At 55.4% G+C, this 18,164-nt stretch overlaps 3 protein-coding genes across 3 annotated transcripts; 2 read left to right on the forward strand and 1 right to left on the reverse strand.

Moving 5' to 3' along the window:
- Positions 1 to 641: 641 nt before the first annotated feature.
- Positions 642 to 7,570, reverse strand: SRPRA (SRP receptor subunit alpha). Its single transcript, XM_065738578.1, has 14 exons — positions 7,423 to 7,570; positions 6,977 to 7,060; positions 5,481 to 5,644; positions 5,103 to 5,263; positions 4,305 to 4,458; positions 3,679 to 3,832; positions 3,223 to 3,329; positions 2,926 to 3,044; positions 2,709 to 2,795; positions 2,392 to 2,564; positions 2,104 to 2,317; positions 1,858 to 2,021; positions 1,652 to 1,750; positions 642 to 1,103 (listed from the first exon to the last, which is right to left on the reverse strand). The coding sequence occupies exons 1-14, from the start codon at positions 7,540 to 7,542 to the stop codon at positions 975 to 977; spliced, it is 1,929 nt and encodes a 642-aa protein (XP_065594650.1). The 5' UTR covers positions 7,543 to 7,570; the 3' UTR covers positions 642 to 974.
- Positions 7,571 to 7,730: 160 nt separating this feature from the next.
- On the forward strand, positions 7,731 to 10,365 carry FOXRED1 (FAD dependent oxidoreductase domain containing 1). Its single transcript, XM_065738575.1, has 10 exons — positions 7,731 to 7,860; positions 8,259 to 8,491; positions 8,570 to 8,680; positions 8,769 to 8,887; positions 8,964 to 9,058; positions 9,135 to 9,236; positions 9,304 to 9,622; positions 9,729 to 9,858; positions 9,933 to 10,037; positions 10,114 to 10,365. Exons 1-10 carry the CDS (start codon positions 7,731 to 7,733, stop codon positions 10,363 to 10,365), a joined length of 1,596 nt encoding a protein of 531 aa, XP_065594647.1.
- Positions 10,366 to 11,238: 873 nt separating this feature from the next.
- Positions 11,239 to 17,469, forward strand: EI24 (EI24 autophagy associated transmembrane protein). Its single transcript, XM_065738576.1, has 10 exons — positions 11,239 to 11,335; positions 13,220 to 13,365; positions 14,529 to 14,589; positions 14,964 to 15,030; positions 15,411 to 15,535; positions 15,837 to 15,956; positions 16,050 to 16,161; positions 16,578 to 16,689; positions 16,869 to 16,943; positions 17,226 to 17,469. Exons 1-10 carry the CDS (start codon positions 11,294 to 11,296, stop codon positions 17,383 to 17,385), a joined length of 1,020 nt encoding a protein of 339 aa, XP_065594648.1. The 5' UTR covers positions 11,239 to 11,293; the 3' UTR covers positions 17,386 to 17,469.
- Positions 17,470 to 18,164: the final 695 nt, after the last annotated feature.

Below are 18,164 nucleotides of genomic sequence, written 5' to 3' on the forward strand. Positions count from 1 at the left end.
TATTTATATAAATTATGTCTCTTAGCAGACAGCATTCAGTTTATTGCACTAGAGCACATCGCAATACGGAGCTACAAGACAGCGCAGAGTTTTGTATTATTCAACGTAGCACTTCAGACCAGGATCAAGAGGCACTAAGGGGGGAGGGCGGGCGCAGGGAAGCAGCAAGCAGCCACCGCTGTCTTCAGGACTCCTTTCTTTTTTCCACGTTTAAGGAGAGCCCCAGGGCACAGTGCTCCGGGCTGCAGGGAACAGCAGCAGTAGCAGAGCACTCTGCTGCAGCTCTGGGTGCCCTGCAGCAGCACCCCAATGCCAACAGAAACGGGCCCCATAAGGCAGTTCAGCATCTCCCCACGAGCTGCTGCTTGCCCAGCAGTTTTTGGTTTGTCGACTTTGGTGAGCTGCTACAGCCCAAGCGAGCAGCGCCAGGGGCACTCAGGTGGTCCGAGGCTGTCACCGAGCAGCAGCTGGCCCTGCTGCCAGGGCTGCAGGAGCACAGGGAGCAGCCTGGGGCTCGTGACAGCACAGCAGCTCCTCGCACTGCCACTCAGATAGCATGAACAATACAAAGCTCAACGTCAGCCTCTGCGCGAGGAAGGCCGAGTTACTGGAACAGAATGAAGGAATGCAGGGCAGGGTGTACTCTGTGAAGCCCCACAACTGATGGGGAAGGAATGCTCCAAGTAGAGAAGAGAGCTTTCCTCTACAAATACACTGTAGTCAATAAATGCAGCAGGAGAGCACAGACCTAACTGGAATGAGCACAAGGTGATGGGGTGACACCTTCCTGCTTTATACTCATGCAGTGCTGGAAGAACACACCAGCGAGCGTTCAGGTGGGCAGAGGGAGCACAGCCCTCACACTCCCATCCCTTCATTCTGTTTTGCACTACACTGGAAAGACTAATCAGTCACAGGGTGAAGCATGTTCTTCTGAGACATCTGCAAACAGCAATTTGGTGCAATACTTGGTTTTAGGCCTTCATGAGCGCTGCGACCACAGCCTTGGCATTAAGGCTACGCAGATCACAGTAGGTTTGTCCAGTACCAACAAAAACAATGGGCTTGCTCGTGATGTAGGTCATGGAGATGGCAGCACCGACCTGCCAAGGGGACGAGCACCATTAGCAGGGCCTCCCAAAACCTCACAGCTCCCACTGCACAGCCTGCTGTGCCAGGTGTCAGTGCCACATGCAGCCACAAGTCCCCTCCCACAATTCACCTTCCCCACACTTCATTCCCTGTGCTGCATAAGCAGGCTCACCCTGATTTAAAGCCATGATATTCTGCATGGCAGTTAATGCAGGCCCTGAGTGCTGATCCGGGGCACTTCCCTGCACGCTGATCAGGATGCGTGTGTAGCAGCTCCCAGGGGAGCACAAACATTCAGCCTCGTGTCTTTCACATCCATACAGTCCCAAATTCCACATCCCCCAACACAATACTGCCAAAGAACTGGGACACCTCACAGCCACTTCTCCACAGGGACAGAAATCAGCCTGCTTTGTTTTGTCTGTGACTGGAGAGCATTTAAACACAGAGGACAGCCCCTAGAAGTCCCAAGTGAGCCACTGGAAACAGGCCTTGTTCCCTCCGGTCACCAACAGGAGGCTCTGTGCAGGGCTCAGGCTGGAGACAGCACAGAACTTACCTTGTCATCGATGGTATCGAACTTGGTGAGCACGATCCCATCGATGAGCCGCGGTGTCTGGGCCATGGAGTGGTCAGCCAGGGCCTTGTTGAACTTGACCTGAGGAAGAGAACACGCTCAACAACTGGAGATGTGATGCTGACTCTGTGTGCAACGCGTCCTGTAACACCCGCACCCCTCTCCCTTCTGCCCCTCCCGGTGCTCACCAGCTGATCCACAGCCTCATTTCCCACCAGAGCTTCTCCAACGAAGAGGACCAGGTCGGGAGCGTTGACCGCGATGAGTTTCGCCAGAGCTGTCATCAAGGGGGCGTTGTCCTGCATGCGGCCGGCCGTGTCCACCAGCACCACGTCGAAGCCCTGGTTGCGAGCTGGGGGAGACGGGGAGAAAGCGTAAGCAGGAGGGAGGACGCGGGCCCCGGCACAGCCCCCGCTGCCCCCAGCTCTGCCCACCGTAGGCGATGGCCTCCATGGCGATCCCCGCGGCGTCCTTCCCGTAGCCCTTCTCGTACAGCTGCACCATGCTGCGCCCGCCGTGGCTCTGCGGGGGATGCAGAGCGCTGAGGCGCCGCGTGTGGGTGCGGAGCTGCTCCACCGCTCCCGCGCGGAAGGTGTCACACGCGGCGATGAGCACGCTGAAACCGTTCTCAATGAGCCAGAACGAGATCTGCAAGGGAAAGGGGAGCGCCTCGTTAGGGGCCACCGCCCGGCACCGCCCCGCCCCGCCCCGCCGCGCACTACCTTGGCCAGGTTGGTGGACTTCCCAACGCCGTTGACGCCGCAGAACGTGACCACGTAGGGGCGGCGGTGCCGCTGCGCGTCCATGACGTCCCGCAGCACGTCCACGCGGCGCTGCGGCTGCAGGATCTGCACCAGCGCCTCCTGCAGGGCCTGCTTCACTGTGGAGGTCACCGCTGGGGGGCAGGGGGTGAAGGAAAGCCCTGAGCCCCAGAGCACCAGCACCAGGAGGGGGCCGCTGGCCACCGCAGCTTCAGGTCGCACAAGGGGGGCTGGGCCAGCACAGTGAGGAACAACCACGGCGCGGCACGACCACTTACTGGTGAACGTTCCCATCACTTTCCCTTCCAGTTTCTTTGCCACTGACTCGCAGAGCTGCACTGCAATTTCAGCTGCCACGTTTTTTGCTTTGGGTGAGAGAGAAGAGAGCAGGGTTAGCAGGGCAGAACGGGTGGCACATGTCACAGCAGGCCCTGGGAGCTCGGTGCACGGAGGGAAGGATCCCCTCTGGATTACACCATTCAGAGCCACACATACCAATTAAGTGATCTTTCATCTTCTCCAGGACTGGGTCCATGTCCTGTCTTGTCAAGCTCTTGGAGCCCACCAGGCCTTTCAGCATGCCAAACATACCTCCAAGGCCACCTTTCTTTGTGCTGCACAGAAACAGAAAACTTTCCTTAGGTGAGAACTGCACGGCCAGCAGCAGGGAGACACGAGAGCCTGCCACAGCTGGCAAACAGACCTGACTGTATTTGCTGCATTACTGCTTAGTCTGGAAAATGAATGATGGGACAGAAATCACGAAGCAATCAGGGCCTCGGGAGCCTCTACCTGGGTTTTGAAGTGTTCTGAATAATCTTCTCCTCCTCAGCTTCTTCATCACTCTCATATTCGAGGTCATAGAGGCGGCCAGGCTCCCGATTTCGATCCCTAAGGGCCTGCAAGATGAAAGCAGTACACTGAGAAGCAGCAACTGCTTAGCTTCATTTTCCTGGCTTGCTTTCACTGCCACCAGGAACAGCATCAGTTACAGTCAGCAGAGGCAGCTCTACAGATCTTTGCCAGAAGGGCTCAGTTATTTGATCCAACGTGCATGCAAACCTGGCGCTGTTTGCAGCTGTCACAGCAGGAGAAAACATTCTCTAGGCAGTAACAGAAGGCTGTGAGCTCTGATCCCCTCTTCTAGCACTTTCTCAGCCAGCCTTGGAGACCAGGCTGCGTTCGTGATGCCCAGGTGACTCCAGAACAATGCACCAAGGCAGACACTGTGACCTGACTTCTCCTTACCAGATCAGGGTCGAAGTCCTCCACGGGAGCGGCCTCTGAGTTCCCGTTGGTAGTGGAGTTACTGTAATCAAGTACTTTGGCGTTAGAGTTCCCCAGATCCCATACTCGGGGTTTCTTCCCCTTCTCCTTCTGAGCATCAGGCTTTGGAGACTTGCTGAAATAAAGACCACAGGCATTTTGTTTAGTTGAGTGAAGTATGAGCAAACCCCTCCTTAGAGGCTTTGTAAATTCAAAGTCCAGGTATCAAAAAAGGCAAAAATCCAGGCTAAAACCGACCAATGCCAAATCTCCACAGTTTATCTTTCTGAACTTTAGTCCTGTCTCAGGCTCAGTGTGGGCTGCTTTAACACAAGCCAGGTATCAGCTCACCCTTCACCCACAGTGGAAAAAGTTGCCCCCCAAAAAAAGAGGTCTGGACCCACACATGAGGTCTGAACTTTGAACACCACACTGTACTTTGAGCACAGTCTGACGATTAACAGGATGACTTCCAGGGGCACAGAAGGACAGAGCAGCTCAGGCACCATGGAGGGATGGCACAGGGCCTCCTTTCTGCACACACCAGCAAGAGCTGGGCTGCAGCACACGTGGACTCACCACAACCTGGCCACGCCCCTGGTACCCACCTGGACTTCTCCCCTGCTTTCATGTGTCTCCTGAAGAACTCCTCACGGTTCTTCTGCAGTATTTCATCCTTGGTCAGTTCCTCCCTGTCCCCAGCTGCCAAGGACTGCTTCTCACCTGGGGCTGCTTTAATGGAGGCTGTAACAGTTTCATTCCCTGAAGGAAAGAGCCCCAGCACAAGCTCAGCCTTGCAGAACTAGCAAAGAGAGCCAGCACCGCACTGAACACACGTGAGAGAAACAGAGATCCACTCCAGGCTCAGCTGTGAGATTCTGGAAGCCACAGGACATGTAAGCATCTTAATTCAGCCCAAAGGCTGATCCTTTGGGATCCCATTTTCCCAAGATTAGCAGTTTATGAACTAGCTCTCCCCAGACATCTTTGTATGCTGGTCAATGCCCATCTCAGAACAAAGAATGCACGCTCAGAAGCTGTATTACAACGGAACCTTTGCCTGTCACTGTCCCAACAGAAGGGCTGCTCCCATAACAGCAGCCTTCCTCAACCTGCTCCAGCTATCGTCCCCACAGCGAAAGAGCTGACACACCAACTTATGGCATCAGCAGCAGTTTCACATTCCTTTCCGAAGGAGACAGCTTGGTGCCCTGTCCTTATAGCAGGGTCAGGTCCAAGGGAAGGATCCTGTTCCACTGCTGCAGGCAGCCCAGGCACCCTGCACAACATCCAGGTGCTGTGGAGTGATGAGGAAAGCACAGGCAGGGCCACACGTGACCCACATTTCACAACTGTGGAATATTTACACCCCTCCCACAGTCACACCACACTTCCCTTCAACTCACCTTCCTTTTTAGAACCTTTGTTCTTCTTGTTCTTGACTTTCTCCTTTGGTTTCTCCCCTCTGGTCTCTATCATACACTTGACAGTCTTCTGAGACTTCACAGACTGCTCAAATGTCTTCATCACGGTGGGAGCTCGGACCTTACTGCTCTCCTCTGCTTCCCTGTGGGACAGTGCCCATGAGCCCAAACCACAGCCCTGAGCCCCCCACACCTCTTTCTGCTCCATAAAGAAGCAGCATTAAACATCTCAGCCCTTCCCACAGACCATTTTTATCAGGTTTTGGCTATTACAGCCACATTTGCTCTATCACACAGCACGACTGAAGAGCAGAGCCAGCCATGCTCAGACACAGCTCTGAGCTCTGGGCAGCTCCTCACCGCAGGAGGCGCAGAAAATCATCCTTAAAATCAAAGGTGCCATTTAGGATACCCAGAGCACCCTTCTGCTGGAACTCATTGCGGTATTTGTCTCTGAACTCCTTGTGAACGTCGTCTATCAACTTGTCAACGTAGGTTAGAGTCAGGATCTTCTGAAATCCCACCTGCAAAGTGCAGAGGGAAATTAAATCATTAAAAACCCACCAAAAACTTTAACTGCAATTGCATCCAGCAGGCAGCATCGACCTCTCTGGATTTCAGACACTTGATGCAAAGTTCTTTAATTTCAGGCACCAGATGATGCAGGCTTCAGGCTGTGCTTTCTCATCTGACCTCCCAAGCCTTTAATACGTTCTCTCTCTCAAAAAAGAAGTGACACAATGCAGAGCTGTGCTTTAAAATGAGACTCCCCAAAAAATGCTGTTCTGTAGCAACACAGACATGCACCAAAAGAGCAGAATGCCTTGTGCTTATCTGCAGGCATGCAAGGAAGGCTGCACAGAGTCACTGAGATAAGGTACAGAGAGCTCAAGGGGAAAAGCACCACAGCTTTCCTAGGTTGAAAAGATTCGGCATTTTTGGCTTTTTTCTTTAATAAATCCAGGCACAGACTTCTCATCTGTGATGAGGTTTTCTCAGAACATAACAATCTGTGTTATTTCCATTCCACCTTCAAAGCTGGAGTCTTAATCCTATCACTGCTGACTAAAATAAACCAGCACAATCCACAGCAGCACACAACGGAAGGAGCAGCCACAGCCTGCCCACAAAACCCTGCCCTCACACAACACAGAACCCTACAGCACTGGGAAAGCCCACTGAGAACAAATAGCATTCCAAACCCCCAAAACAACCCAGAGCAAGAAGCCAACTGAGGCAGAGAAACAAAGCACAGCATATCTGAAGCATCAGCTCGCTCAGGATGCTCTGAGGTGATGACTCTCCAGCACTGCGTGTGCAGGAACACTCCTGGCCAAACAAGGCAGCTTTCAGCTGCTTGCACCCCATGTGCTGCTCTTCCCAAGCTGTCCCCGTGGCAGCTCTGCCTGCCCAGCTGTCCCACTCCCAGCCCAGCTCAGTGTTGGCCCCTGGGTGTTTTTGTTGACACACGGCCCAGCTGCCACATTTCTCAATGAGCACCAACTCCTCTGCTGGCACAAGTGGAGGAGGAGGAACAACAGGGACACTGTGTCCAAGGGAAAGTGTCAGTCACCTGCACGCAAGCTGCCTTTTGCACCACCCAGCACTGAGCTAAGCCCTGGGTTTTGTGAGATTTTACTAAGTCAGGGAAAAGCCTCACCCTACAGGAAGGCAGCACACAGCATCTGTGCCTTCCTGGAGCTTCTGGCCAAAGCAACAAACCTCCCTGAGCACTCTCTCCCTCTTTTGAACCTCAGCAAGCCCCTTCCTGAGGGTCCCTCAAAGCAGGATGCATGACAGTCAACATCAGAAACAAAGCATTTAGGGACGAGGGCAGCCCGTGAGGATCCACTTACCACAAACACCAGCTCAAACTGGTTGTCCAGCTTGTACTTGAGCGTGAGGGCTTCATGGGTGAAGGAGTTGTTGCCGCCTCGCTCCTACAGAAGGGACCCATCACTTCGGGGTGGGAGAAATGGGTGACAGCAACAGTGTGACACCCCCCTCACTATTCCTGCTCCTCCCTCAGCCAGAAGAAGCCCCCCGCGACGGGGCATTACAGCAGGTGCAGTCCTCAGCGCCCAAACAGGGACCCCCCCCCCCAACGCCACCTTCCCCTCCAAAATTCCGCGGTGCTAAGCTACACTCTCCAGCTCCCAGATACGAGCTTCCTCTTCTTCCCGCATTTCCCCCCCTACGCGCGGGATCTCTCAGTATCCCTGCTCCTAACGCTCCCCTCTCCCCCTCGCCTAGGCCCCTCCCTCACGCAGGCCTCCGCCGCCGCTCCCCCGCCCGGGCGGACCTGCAGAAGCACGGAGCGGATGAGGGCGTTGACAGGGGCAGTGGCGGCGGGCCCGCGGACGCCCTGGAAGCACCAGAGGACGAGCCCGCCCTTGCTGAAGATGGTGAAGAAGTCCAGCATGGCGCCGCCGGGCCGGGCTGCGCGCACACGTCACACTCCGCCAAGCACTTCCGCCGGAAGTCGCCGCGCAGCTACGAGGCTTTCCATTGGCTGTTAGGAAAGCCAATGGCGAGGCGAGAAGAGGCGGGGCGGGGCCAGAGGCAAAGGGCAAAGGGCAAAGGGCGGGGCCAGGGGCGCGGGCTGGCAGCATGCTGCGCGCGGTGCCGCGGGGGCGCGCGTTGTGGACGCGCCGGGGGGGCCCCGGGAATAGGAGTGGGGGGGCGAATCTGGGCCGCCCTCTGCGCACCGCGGCCCCGCGGCACTCCGACATCTTCCGCGGTGAGAGTGAGGGCTCTGGGGCTGGGGGCACGGGTACCGGGTGCGGGTCCGTGGGGGTCGGGGGTGTTGATGTCAAGGGGATGTGGGGAGGGAAAAGGGGATGGGGGGTGGTGGTAAAGGGCACTCGATGGGAGGAGCCCGCGGGGTATATAGAGAGGACTCAGTGGAGTCGTGGGGGTTCCGAGGGGATCCGGATGGGGTGGCCCAGGGGGTGGTGAATGGGAAGGGAGGGGAGGTGGGGCGTCCCAGGGTGTGCAGAGGAGACTGGGAGCCCTGGGGGGGTTCAGGACACCAAGGTGAGGTCTTGGAAGGTGGACCGATGGTGCTCAGTGTCCTGAGGAGGTATTGTAAGTGGGGCTGGGAGGGTCTCCCTGCTGCATCCCCCTCTGTTCCTGCAGAGCTGGGCCCGAGGCTGTCCCACCTGGGGCAGACACTGAAGGGACAGCTGCCAGAATCAGAGGGGGCCTGGAACCCACTGCGTTCCCTCCAGCACAGCCCCCCACCGCCAGAGCAAGCAGATGTGGTGGTGGCGGGGGGGGGCGTGCTGGGCTGGTCATTTGCCTACTGGCTGAAGACACTGGAGAACAGGCGGTATGGCATGAGGGTGGTGGTGGTGGAACGGGACCCCACGGTGAGACCCTGGAAATGGGGGGACTGGGGGGGGGAGAGGCACATTACCCCTTGTCACTCCTTTGCACCCCCTCCATAGTATTCCCAAGCTTCCACTGTGCTGTCGGTGGGGGGCATCAGGCAGCAATTCTCCCTGCCCGAAAACATCCGCCTGTCCCTGCAGTCTGCCACCTTCCTCCGTACTATCAATGTGAGTATGGGGGATGGCAGCAGTGTGGGGGGGGTCCCACCGAGGAGTCTCATTCTCACTCCCTCCTTGCCGTGCTGTTCCCCCTCAGGAGCACTTGTGGGTGCCCAATGAGCCACTCATCGACCTTCAGTTCCAGCCCTCAGGGTACCTCTTCTTGGCATCTGAGCGTGGTGCTGCCACCCTGGAGGCTGGCGTCAAGCTGCAGAGGTGATATGGCCACCCCAGACCCCTCTTGAAAGGGACACTGGGGTCACCTCTCCTCGGTGACACTGTTTGTTTCCAGGGAGGAGGGCGCCAAGGTGGTCCTGCTGTCCCCTAGTCAGCTGAAGGCCAAGTTCCCATGGATAAACACAGAGGATGTGGCTGTGGCATCCTACGGTAGGGGATGCCCCATTAGTGGGGACATCACTGTCCCTCTGTGTCACCATGCGTGTCATTGTGTGCGTCTCCACAGGGCTGGAGAACGAGGGCTGGTTTGACCCTTGGTCCCTCCTCAACGCCTTCCGGAGGAAAGCCACGTCCCTGGGCGTGTACAGCTGCGTCGGGGAGGTGACATGTGAGTCCTGGGCACAGTGACACCACTGCGGGCACTGGGACAACCTCACCCACCCTACAACTTCCAGCTTTTGTCACGGACACCGCGGACAACACACCGGGCATGGCACAGGGCTGTGGGCGTGTGAAGTACGTTAATGTGAGTGTGCCCCAACGCCCCCGTGTTCTGCTGTCACCACGTTGCAGTACCACTGGGGAACCCACCCCCAACCCAGTGTCCTCCATGTCCCAGGTGCGTCTTCCCAACAGCCTGGAGCAGCAGCCCGTGTCCTGTGCCATTGTGGTGGCCGCTGCCGGTGCCTGGACCGGGAAGCTGCTGGACTCAGCCACGGCCGGGCTGCAGGGCAGCCTCGCTTTGAGCCCTCTCCCCATAGAGCCCCGCAAGAGGTCAGGGCTGGGACCAAGTTTGGGCACATTGAGCCCCAATTTGGGCACCTTTTGCTCCAAAGCATGCTTCCGTGTTGTGGGGTGGGACATGGCGGTGTCCCCACAGGTATGTGTATGTCTGGCACTGCCCTGATGGGCCGGGCCTGGAGACACCATTCCTCATCGACACTTCAGGAGCCTATTTCCGGCGTGAAGGCATTGCTGGCAATTATCTAGGGAGCATGAGCCCACCCGAGGTGCGTCCCCAAGGGTCACAGCAGGATGGGGACCCCCGTGGTGTCCCCAGTGGTCACCGTCTGTCACTGTGCAGGGCCGTGAGCCGGACACGGCCAACCTGGAGGTGGACCACGACTTCTTCCAGGAGGAGGTGTGGCCACGGCTGGCACACCGCGTGCCCGCCTTCCAGTCCCTGAAGGTACGCTGCCCTACACCCTCCATCCCCCAAATCTGGGCTCTGCACTGCCATAATGCAACCCTACGACGCCGAGCAGGTGAAGAGCGCGTGGGCCGGCTACTACGACTACAACACCTTCGACCAGAACGGAGTGCTGGGCCCACACCCCCAGCTGCAGAACGTCTTTGTGCTGGGGGGGTTCAGCGGGCACGGCCTGCAGCAGGCCCCCGCTGCCGGGAAGGCGGCTGCTGAGCTGCTGCTGGACGGCTCCGCCAGCATCGACGTCAGCAGGCTGGCTCCGGGGCGGCTGTGGGGGAGTGAGCCCCTGCTGGAGGCGGCCATCGTCTGAGCAGGAGCAGCCCGGGTGTGGGGTGCTGCTATGGAAATAAAGGGATGGACGATGGCAGCTGTCCGGGAGTGAAGTGGGGGGGGATGCTTCTGGCTGGAGCTCCACCTGCACAGCGTCCTACAACCAACCGGTGCCACCGTTACCTCCCAGTGGCCCCAGCACCACCCAATACTGCATTCCCACCGCGGTGCCCCCGATTCCCGCTGACCGTTTCCCGCTGCCCCCGTTATTTCCCGGCGCCGCTCGCGTTCCCCAATGGCGCCCCGCTGTTGTGGCGCCCCCTGGCGGCAGCGCCTGCGCCGTGAGGGCGCTGCGTCCGACCGCGCCTGCGCAGAACGCGTCGGTGCGCGACTGCGCGCGGCGCATGCGCGGAACGCGGAGCGCGGCGGCCGGGGCGGCGGGAGCCGGGTGTGTGCGCGCCGCCGTGAGCGGCCCCGGCCCGGGCGGTGAGTGCGCGGCCCCGGGACACCGGGCAGGGGGGAGGGGGGGAGAGAGAGATAAACGTGAGCGCCGCGGGAGCGCCCCGAGGCCGCGGAGGGTCCCGGGAGGGTCCCGGGGTTCCTCTCCCGGCGCGGCCTCGCGCTGAGGAACGGACGGGGTGTGCAGAACTTGGTTCCGTCGTTCCGCTGCCGGGCTCCGCACGCGCCCTGCCCGGGTTGGCTGCGGCTCCGAACGCGGGGTTTTCTCGGTCTCAGCAGCGTCCTGTGGCGGGGCTGAGCATCGCCCTGCTGGGGTCCAGCGCTTGGGCTGTGATCCGGCTCCGACTGCCGTGCTCGGACCCGTGTCGGTGTCTGCCACGCTGCTGTTTTCTCTCTCCGCAGGCTCCATCCGTTTCCCATCCCTCCATGATGAGAGAGGCTTGGGTTCGGCTTTTCCCCTCTCCCTGTAGTTGATAGTGTTGGAAGACAGAGGTGATGCTGGAGGCAGGATGGCAGACAGCGTGAAAACCTTCCTTCATGACCTCGTCAGGGTGAGTCCCTGCGGGGCTGATCCTGCCCGCTGTGGGTCCTCCTTCCATGTGCTCGAGGGTGGGTTACAGAATTTGAAAAGGAAGGGGGTCTGGATGTATTTAGGTTGAAGATCTCTTCAAAAGAAGCGTCAACATGCTGGAAAACTATGTCAGAAGAAAGAAAAATCACTTCTGGCTCCATAGAAGTGGTGCTGTGCTCCACATCCCAGGAAGGATTCATTCCATCCCAGCTGTGAGATGTGTCCTAAAGGGCAGACTGAACCTGTAACAGATTCCTTTGGGCAGAAGTGACCCTCATAGCCCACGTGAACCTGGCAGCTTTATGGTGACAAGGCTTTGTGTGAACTCGGTGCTCCCTGTCTCTCGTGGCCCTCCCAAGTGTTGATGTCAGTTTGAGACCACTTGTGGCACGACACGAACAAACAGCTTGTTTTTGGAGACTTGTTTAAGAGAGCAAAGGTCTGTGGTGCCCTGGGCACAGCTCAGAGCAGAAAAACGTGTCATTTCATGATGCTTTCATGCCATCTGTAAGAGTTGGTTAGAGCAGCATGTAATTAATTTCCACTCATCAGGTATGAGCAGCAGCTTGAGCTGTTGTTTGTCAGACACATACTTGACACCAAAATGTATGCTGTTGGGTCAAGGGGGAGCGGGGCAGCATTGTTTCTTGGGCTGTCTGACCTGCCCTTGCATGCAGGCAGTGTGATTTCAAACCTCCAGTGATGAGCTCAGCCAGTGCTGCAGCAGTAAGGCTGCACGCAGCCACCCAGGCCAGCTGTAGCACATCTGTCATTAGAAGAAAGAAATGGCATTGAAAATCGTTCCAGGCACTCCCTGGAGGCTTGCACGGATGTGGCTGATGTGAGAGTGTTTCTGAGACAAGGACAGATGGTTTTATTTGTGGAGGAATACGCATCAAGCTCGTACAGTGAGGCCACATGGACTTTGCACATTCTGAGTATTCTGTATAATTACATTTCATTGGCCTTGGAAATCTGGCAGGGGAAGAAGTGCATTGTGCCAGACTGAAGAAATGGGCTGTGAGAGATCTCCGTGGCTTTTGCCAGGGTTATAAATAGAGGGGATTCATGAGACATCACACCTTTTTTTAAAAAGAAGGGGAAAAACAAAAAAGCTTTCCAGTGCTGTTCCTAAAGGTGCTGGAACGTGTGGTGATTTAGGTCACCAGGCCATGGAAAGCAGTGTTAGTGATCCAAACCTTGGCACTGGCTTTGCCTTCCAGCTGGGAGCAGGGCTGACCTTCACCATCTGTGGGAATGGGTGATGCAGATGTGGTCTGGTCCCTCATGGCTCCCCCTGATCCCTTCCCTGCTTGCCTGAGGGTTGGCCTCAGCTGGGAGCGTGGGGTGAGTAAGGGCAGTGCTGCTGCAAACCCACCTTTGTGCTACCAAGGCACTTGGGGGAGGTTACGTTCATTCCTTGGAAGAATGAAAATCCAGAAAGTGTTCTGCAGGGAACAGCTGGCATAACACTCAGCTGTGTTGAAGATGGGGTTTGATCAGTTTCTCTTTCCTCTCTCCTGCTTTTTCTGAGCACTGCTAACATTTCTTTGAGAGGAAAGCTTTGTTTCTGGGTTGCTGTATCTTGATGTGTTACAGCCTGCTGTCCTGGGAGTGCTTTTGTTTCCTTCCTTGTGCTATAACCTCTCTCTCCATCCTGTAATGAGCTCTGTTAATTGTGCTGGGCTGGCAGTGCTTCCCAGATGGAGGTGCTGGGAAAGCAGCATCCAAATCTGCAGCCCCACACATCTGCTTGGTACACATTTATGTCCCTTTCCGTGATGGGGAGCTGCCCGGGTCAGCCACGTCCCACTCCTCCCTGCCCTGGGCTGGCTTGGCTCACGTGCTGTCCTCGTGTCTGCAGGGAATCAAGGACTCCATCTGGGGCATTTGCACCATCTCCAAGCTGGATGCCCGCATCCAGCAGAAAAGGGAAGAGCAGAGGAGGAAGAGAGCAAACAGCACATATGCCCAGCGGAGGTTTCACATGGAAGAGAGGAAGCAAGAGAGGTGAGTATGGAGTGTTATGAGTGATAAGTCAGGTAATTTGCTTGTCTTTTTAGTCTGTTGGGGGTAACCAGAGGGAAGCTCTGTGATGAGCTTTGAAGAGCCCAATGAATTGCAAAACCTCTGCAAGTCATAGTGATTTGGCAGTGCTTGTGCTTTTTTCCTCTTAAATATCCATTGTACCACAGCTAAAAGGGAAGTTGAGGTAAGTGGGGTCTATGAAATAAAGCCATTTCTTTTGCCTGCACTTGTGAAGATCTCTGTGCAGCTGGGACAGACCTGCAGCCTGAGTGTCATTACAAGCTGATCTTCTGACTTCATTTGCAAGTGGTCTGCAGCAGAAACATAGTTTATAAACCCAGTTGTGCTCACGTGCAGAGCCAGCAAGGATGAGAGCTGCAACACGAATACCATTTTGTGCTCTGTAGGGAAGCTGTGGACCATTTATGAAGCGAGAGGAAATCACACTGTTGTTTGTTTCAGTATGTAGGCATTTTGGAATGCCCTGCAGTGTGCAGCCATACAAACCAGAGGATGTGGAGTTCTGAGTTTGCTTTTTCCTGCTGTGTTTGAAGATGGCTGCTGCCAGTGGTGCTCATGGGGTCGGGAAGAAGCAGCATTCTGCTCAGAGCATGCATCTCAAATCCAAGTTACACATTTGGGGCAGATGAAGGTTATTTTTTTCCACAGCCTTGCAGTGTTCTGCAGCCATCTATATCAGTTACATCCACTAAGGCTGGGAATGCCTGAATTACATCCATGTGGGAGCAGACCAGCATCTATTCTTGTGCCTGACTCTCAAACCACACAGAAGCGTTTCTCAGCTCTCCTAATTGCTGTTGGGCTGGCATTTAATGCAGTGACATTTGGTTGGGAATATGCCTTGCCTTTCAGGATGTACTTGCACATTATTTTTGCCTTATTTGGTGGTAGTTTGACCTTGTCTAAAGATGATGGCTGAGAGCTGCTGTGTGTCTGCGCTGGGATTTCTTGCACAATTCCAGTGTTCAGATAAAATCAGCAGTGCTACTGGCATTTGGTTGGTTGTCTTAGAAACTTACTGAGGTGCTGCAGCAGTGTCCATGCTATGAGGCTGGAACAGCTGCTGTTTGTCCACACTCAGGAGCTAAGTGTTTCTCAAACACATCTATGCTGTTGCTTTCCAGTGAACCCCGGATAGTGAGCCGGATATTTCAGTGTTGTGCCTGGAATGGAGGTGTATTCTGGGTAAGCAGATATTTGGGGTATTTTCTGTGTTAAAACACTGTGAAAACCAGTGATGTGCTGCCATGCTCATGGGCTTTCAGCAGGGCTTGGCTGCCCACGGCTGGAAGGCTGTAGGAACTGAGGGCAGTCCTCACATTACTGTTTCATTTGAGACTGAGCTATTTAGATGCAAAATAGGAAGCTGTCTGCTAACCTCATGCTGTGGCCTTGGAGCTGTTGTGGCATCAGAAGGGGCCATGGTATCTTTAGAGGGGCTTATGCTGGAGGTTTATTGGATGTGCTGGGATTTCACCACGCCAGGTGGCAGAATAGAGCACAAGAAGTGATTGTGCAAGGCCTCACTGTTTTTTTTTTCTGTTTGTCTTTCCCTGTAGCTCAGTCTCTTCTTGTTTTACCGAGTGTTTATACCTGTACTTCAGTCAGTCACAGCACAGATCATTGGTAAGTTCTTTTCTCTCTGTATATTAGGGGGCACTGAGTACTAAGGCAAGGCTGTAATTGTTGAGAGTCAGACAGGTGGGTAATCCTGCCAACAGTCTGGAAGGGTTGACAAGCCTTTGATCTCTTCTTCTGTTAGCATCTAGCCCGTGTGTTTTGCTACTGAATGCCCACAGTTGTCAGTAGGTACAAAATATTTTTGCAGAAAAATGGAAAGCAAGTGGGTGGAATTGTGCCTGTAAGGGATACTAAGGTCAGAGCACTTTACTCAAACACTGCAATCAGGATTTCACTGTGACAGGAAGGTTGAGCATGGACCTGTGGGGTTTGGGATGTGAAATGAGGAGGTTCCTGATGCTCTGCTTTCTGCCCATCTGTCAAAGGTGACCCTTCCTTACACGGCGATGTCTGGTCTTGGCTGGAGTTTATTCTCACCTCCATTTTCAGTGCCCTCTGGGTCCTTCCCCTGTTTGTGCTCAGTAAGGTCGTCAATGCCATCTGGTTTCAGGTAGGTGACAGGAATGTGGACTCTCATGGGAATTTCTGTGTTGAAATCTGTGGGATGCCCTGTGGCCCTCCTGCTGATGATATGGGGGTGGCATTTTGGGTCCAGATAAAACACAGCATGTCAAGCCCAGAAATGGCACATGCTGGGCGTTCATCCTGGCACACCTGCGTGGGTGTGGGGCAAACTTCCAGCATTAGAGAGTCTGAGATCCCGTCCCGAAACGGGGCTAGGTTGGGTGACCGCAGCTCGGCAGCGTGCTCTGTTAGGTGAACTGTTTGTCTTCCCCTTCTCTCACGTGCAGGACATTGCAGATCTGGCATTTGAAGTTTCTGGCAGGAAGCCACACCCGTTTCCCAGCGTCAGTAAAATCATTGCTGACATGTTGTTCAACCTCCTGCTGCAGGCACTGTTCCTCATCCAGGTGAGCTCACAGAAGTGACCTGACACAACACACGGGGCAGGTGTTTGCTCCAGGGCCTGAACAGCCCTCCCTCACCTGCTCGTTCTTCCCCAGGGGATGATAGTGAGCCTTTTCCCCATCGATCTCATTGGCCAGCTGATCAGCCTCCTGCACATGTCACTGCTCTATTCTCTCTACTGTTTTGAGTACCGCTGGTTTAACAAAGGTGAGTGCTGCCTCCTGCAGCCCCTGGGCTGCCTGCCACACATGGTCCACGTGTTTGCCTCTGTATCCAAGTGGGCAGCCTGCATGGGCTGATAGCAGGACGTGTGTGGCCCACAGGGGCTGTGTATGTGGCAGAGAAGTGGACAAGCAGTTCTGCAGCAGCTGACAGGAGTCACTGTTGCTGGCTGTTGCTCCTCTTCATCCTGATTCTACTGCATGGGTTTGTTTTCTCTCTGCTCACTTGCTCTTTGGGACAGCAATCCGAAGTATTCCCATGTTCTTTGAAGTAGGCTTGGGAGTAAATGCCTCCTGTTCTGTATATTGTTTTCCTTTATTTTTATGAGGACTGAGGCATAGTGAAGGTCTTTCCCCACTGTGCCAACTCGGTGGGTTTCTCTGGGGTTTTGTTCTCACCAGGAATTGAAATGCACCAACGGTTATCCAACATTGAGAGAAACTGGCCCTATTACTTCGGATTTGGCTTACCACTGGCTTTCCTCACTGCAATGCAGTCCTCCTACATCATCAGGTGAGTCTCCAGGAGGGCAGGTTGCTGTCTGGGAGGAGCAGGCCACACTAATGCCCCTCTCCCAACGAGTGTCTGTATACTTCTGCCCTCCTTTACGTCAGAGAAATATTCCTTCATCCACAGTACCGTGGACATTCTCATGGAGAACTTGTAGCAAACCCTTTTCTTTTTCCTTCCAGTGGCTGCCTCTTTTCCATCCTTTTCCCTCTGTTCATCATCAGCGCCAACGAAGCAAAGACACCTGGCAAAACGTAGTAAGTAGTGGCCTGGAGAAGCTCTGTGCTGGTGTTAGATCTGGGACAAACGTGCTAAACAGAAACAGCACGGGGAGAACAGGCTCCCAGCACTTGGTTGGTGAGGGAGGAATAGCAGGGCTGGGCTTTCCGTCCCTGTTAAATTCCCCTTATCTATAAAGGCATAATGAATGCAGTGAGGGCTGAAGGGGGCTTTTTGGACACAGGATGCTGCTTTGGTGTGGCATGAGGGAGAGCCCAAACCGTGCAGGCAGCGAGCTCACAGCCTCTGTTCCCTTCCAGCCACTTCCAGCTCCGTCTCTTCTCCCTGGTGGTTTTCCTCAGCAACAGACTCTTCCACAAGACCGTTTACCTTCAGTCCACCCTGAGCAGCGCCTCTGCAGATAGGCTGCTGTCTCCTCAGCCATCTCCTGCCAAACAGAAGCCTGCTCCGGGGCACTGAACCACAGCCCAAGGGGGACAGGATGCAGGCTGGGCCTCAGCTGCTAAGAAACGTCCTGGGGGAACGCAGGACCCAGCGTGTGAGGCACTCGATGGAGTTTTCCCACCACCAAAATCCCCCCGGGGTGTTTTCTGTGTGTCCCCCCCTGTGAGCATGCAGATGGAGAGCTGGGGGAAGGTCTGGATTTTTAACACCTTTGTGAGATACAAAAAGCCAGGTTCCCTGTGCTTGTTTTATAGCATGTCCCAGCCCTTCCCTTGGACTGTTTTGTACTTCCTTCCTGTGCCATCTCCCTCCCCTCAGACGAGTGCTTTGTGGCCCCTGTTCTGCCCTAGCTTTGTGGGTAACCTGTGCTGTGTCTCCCCTGTACTGCTGTCCTTTGTATGTTGTAACTCAGGTCGGGGTTTCGTAGTCCTGCTGTGCTCAGCAGCTCCCAGGGCTGGGGGAGCTCAGCCTCCCCGCCCCGCAGCGACCAGCCCTGGTCCCCGACTGCAGACAGCCCCACGACAAGTGCCACCTCCCAGGGCACCGGAGCAGAGGGCCCCGTCCTGCAGGGGGGGAGCAGCTCCATGCCCCGGCCACCGAGCGCTCGGGGTTTTTACATCTGAAATCACAAAGGGAACTAACTTCCTCAAACAAGGTCAGGAAGTGGAAACCTGGGGAACACGTTAAACCCGGGGTTGGGTGTCAGGTTTTTTGGGGTTTCTGTGCATTTCCCATCGCTGTCGTGGCCGTTAGCGACCTGTGAGCAGCACCTGCCTGTGGGTTTTCCGTGGGCA

This window comes from Cyrtonyx montezumae, unplaced genomic scaffold (assembly GCF_038088225.1).
Source record: "Cyrtonyx montezumae isolate F1298 unplaced genomic scaffold, pur_monq_1.0 scaffold_22, whole genome shotgun sequence".
NCBI classification, from domain to species: domain Eukaryota; kingdom Metazoa; phylum Chordata; class Aves; order Galliformes; family Odontophoridae; genus Cyrtonyx; species Cyrtonyx montezumae.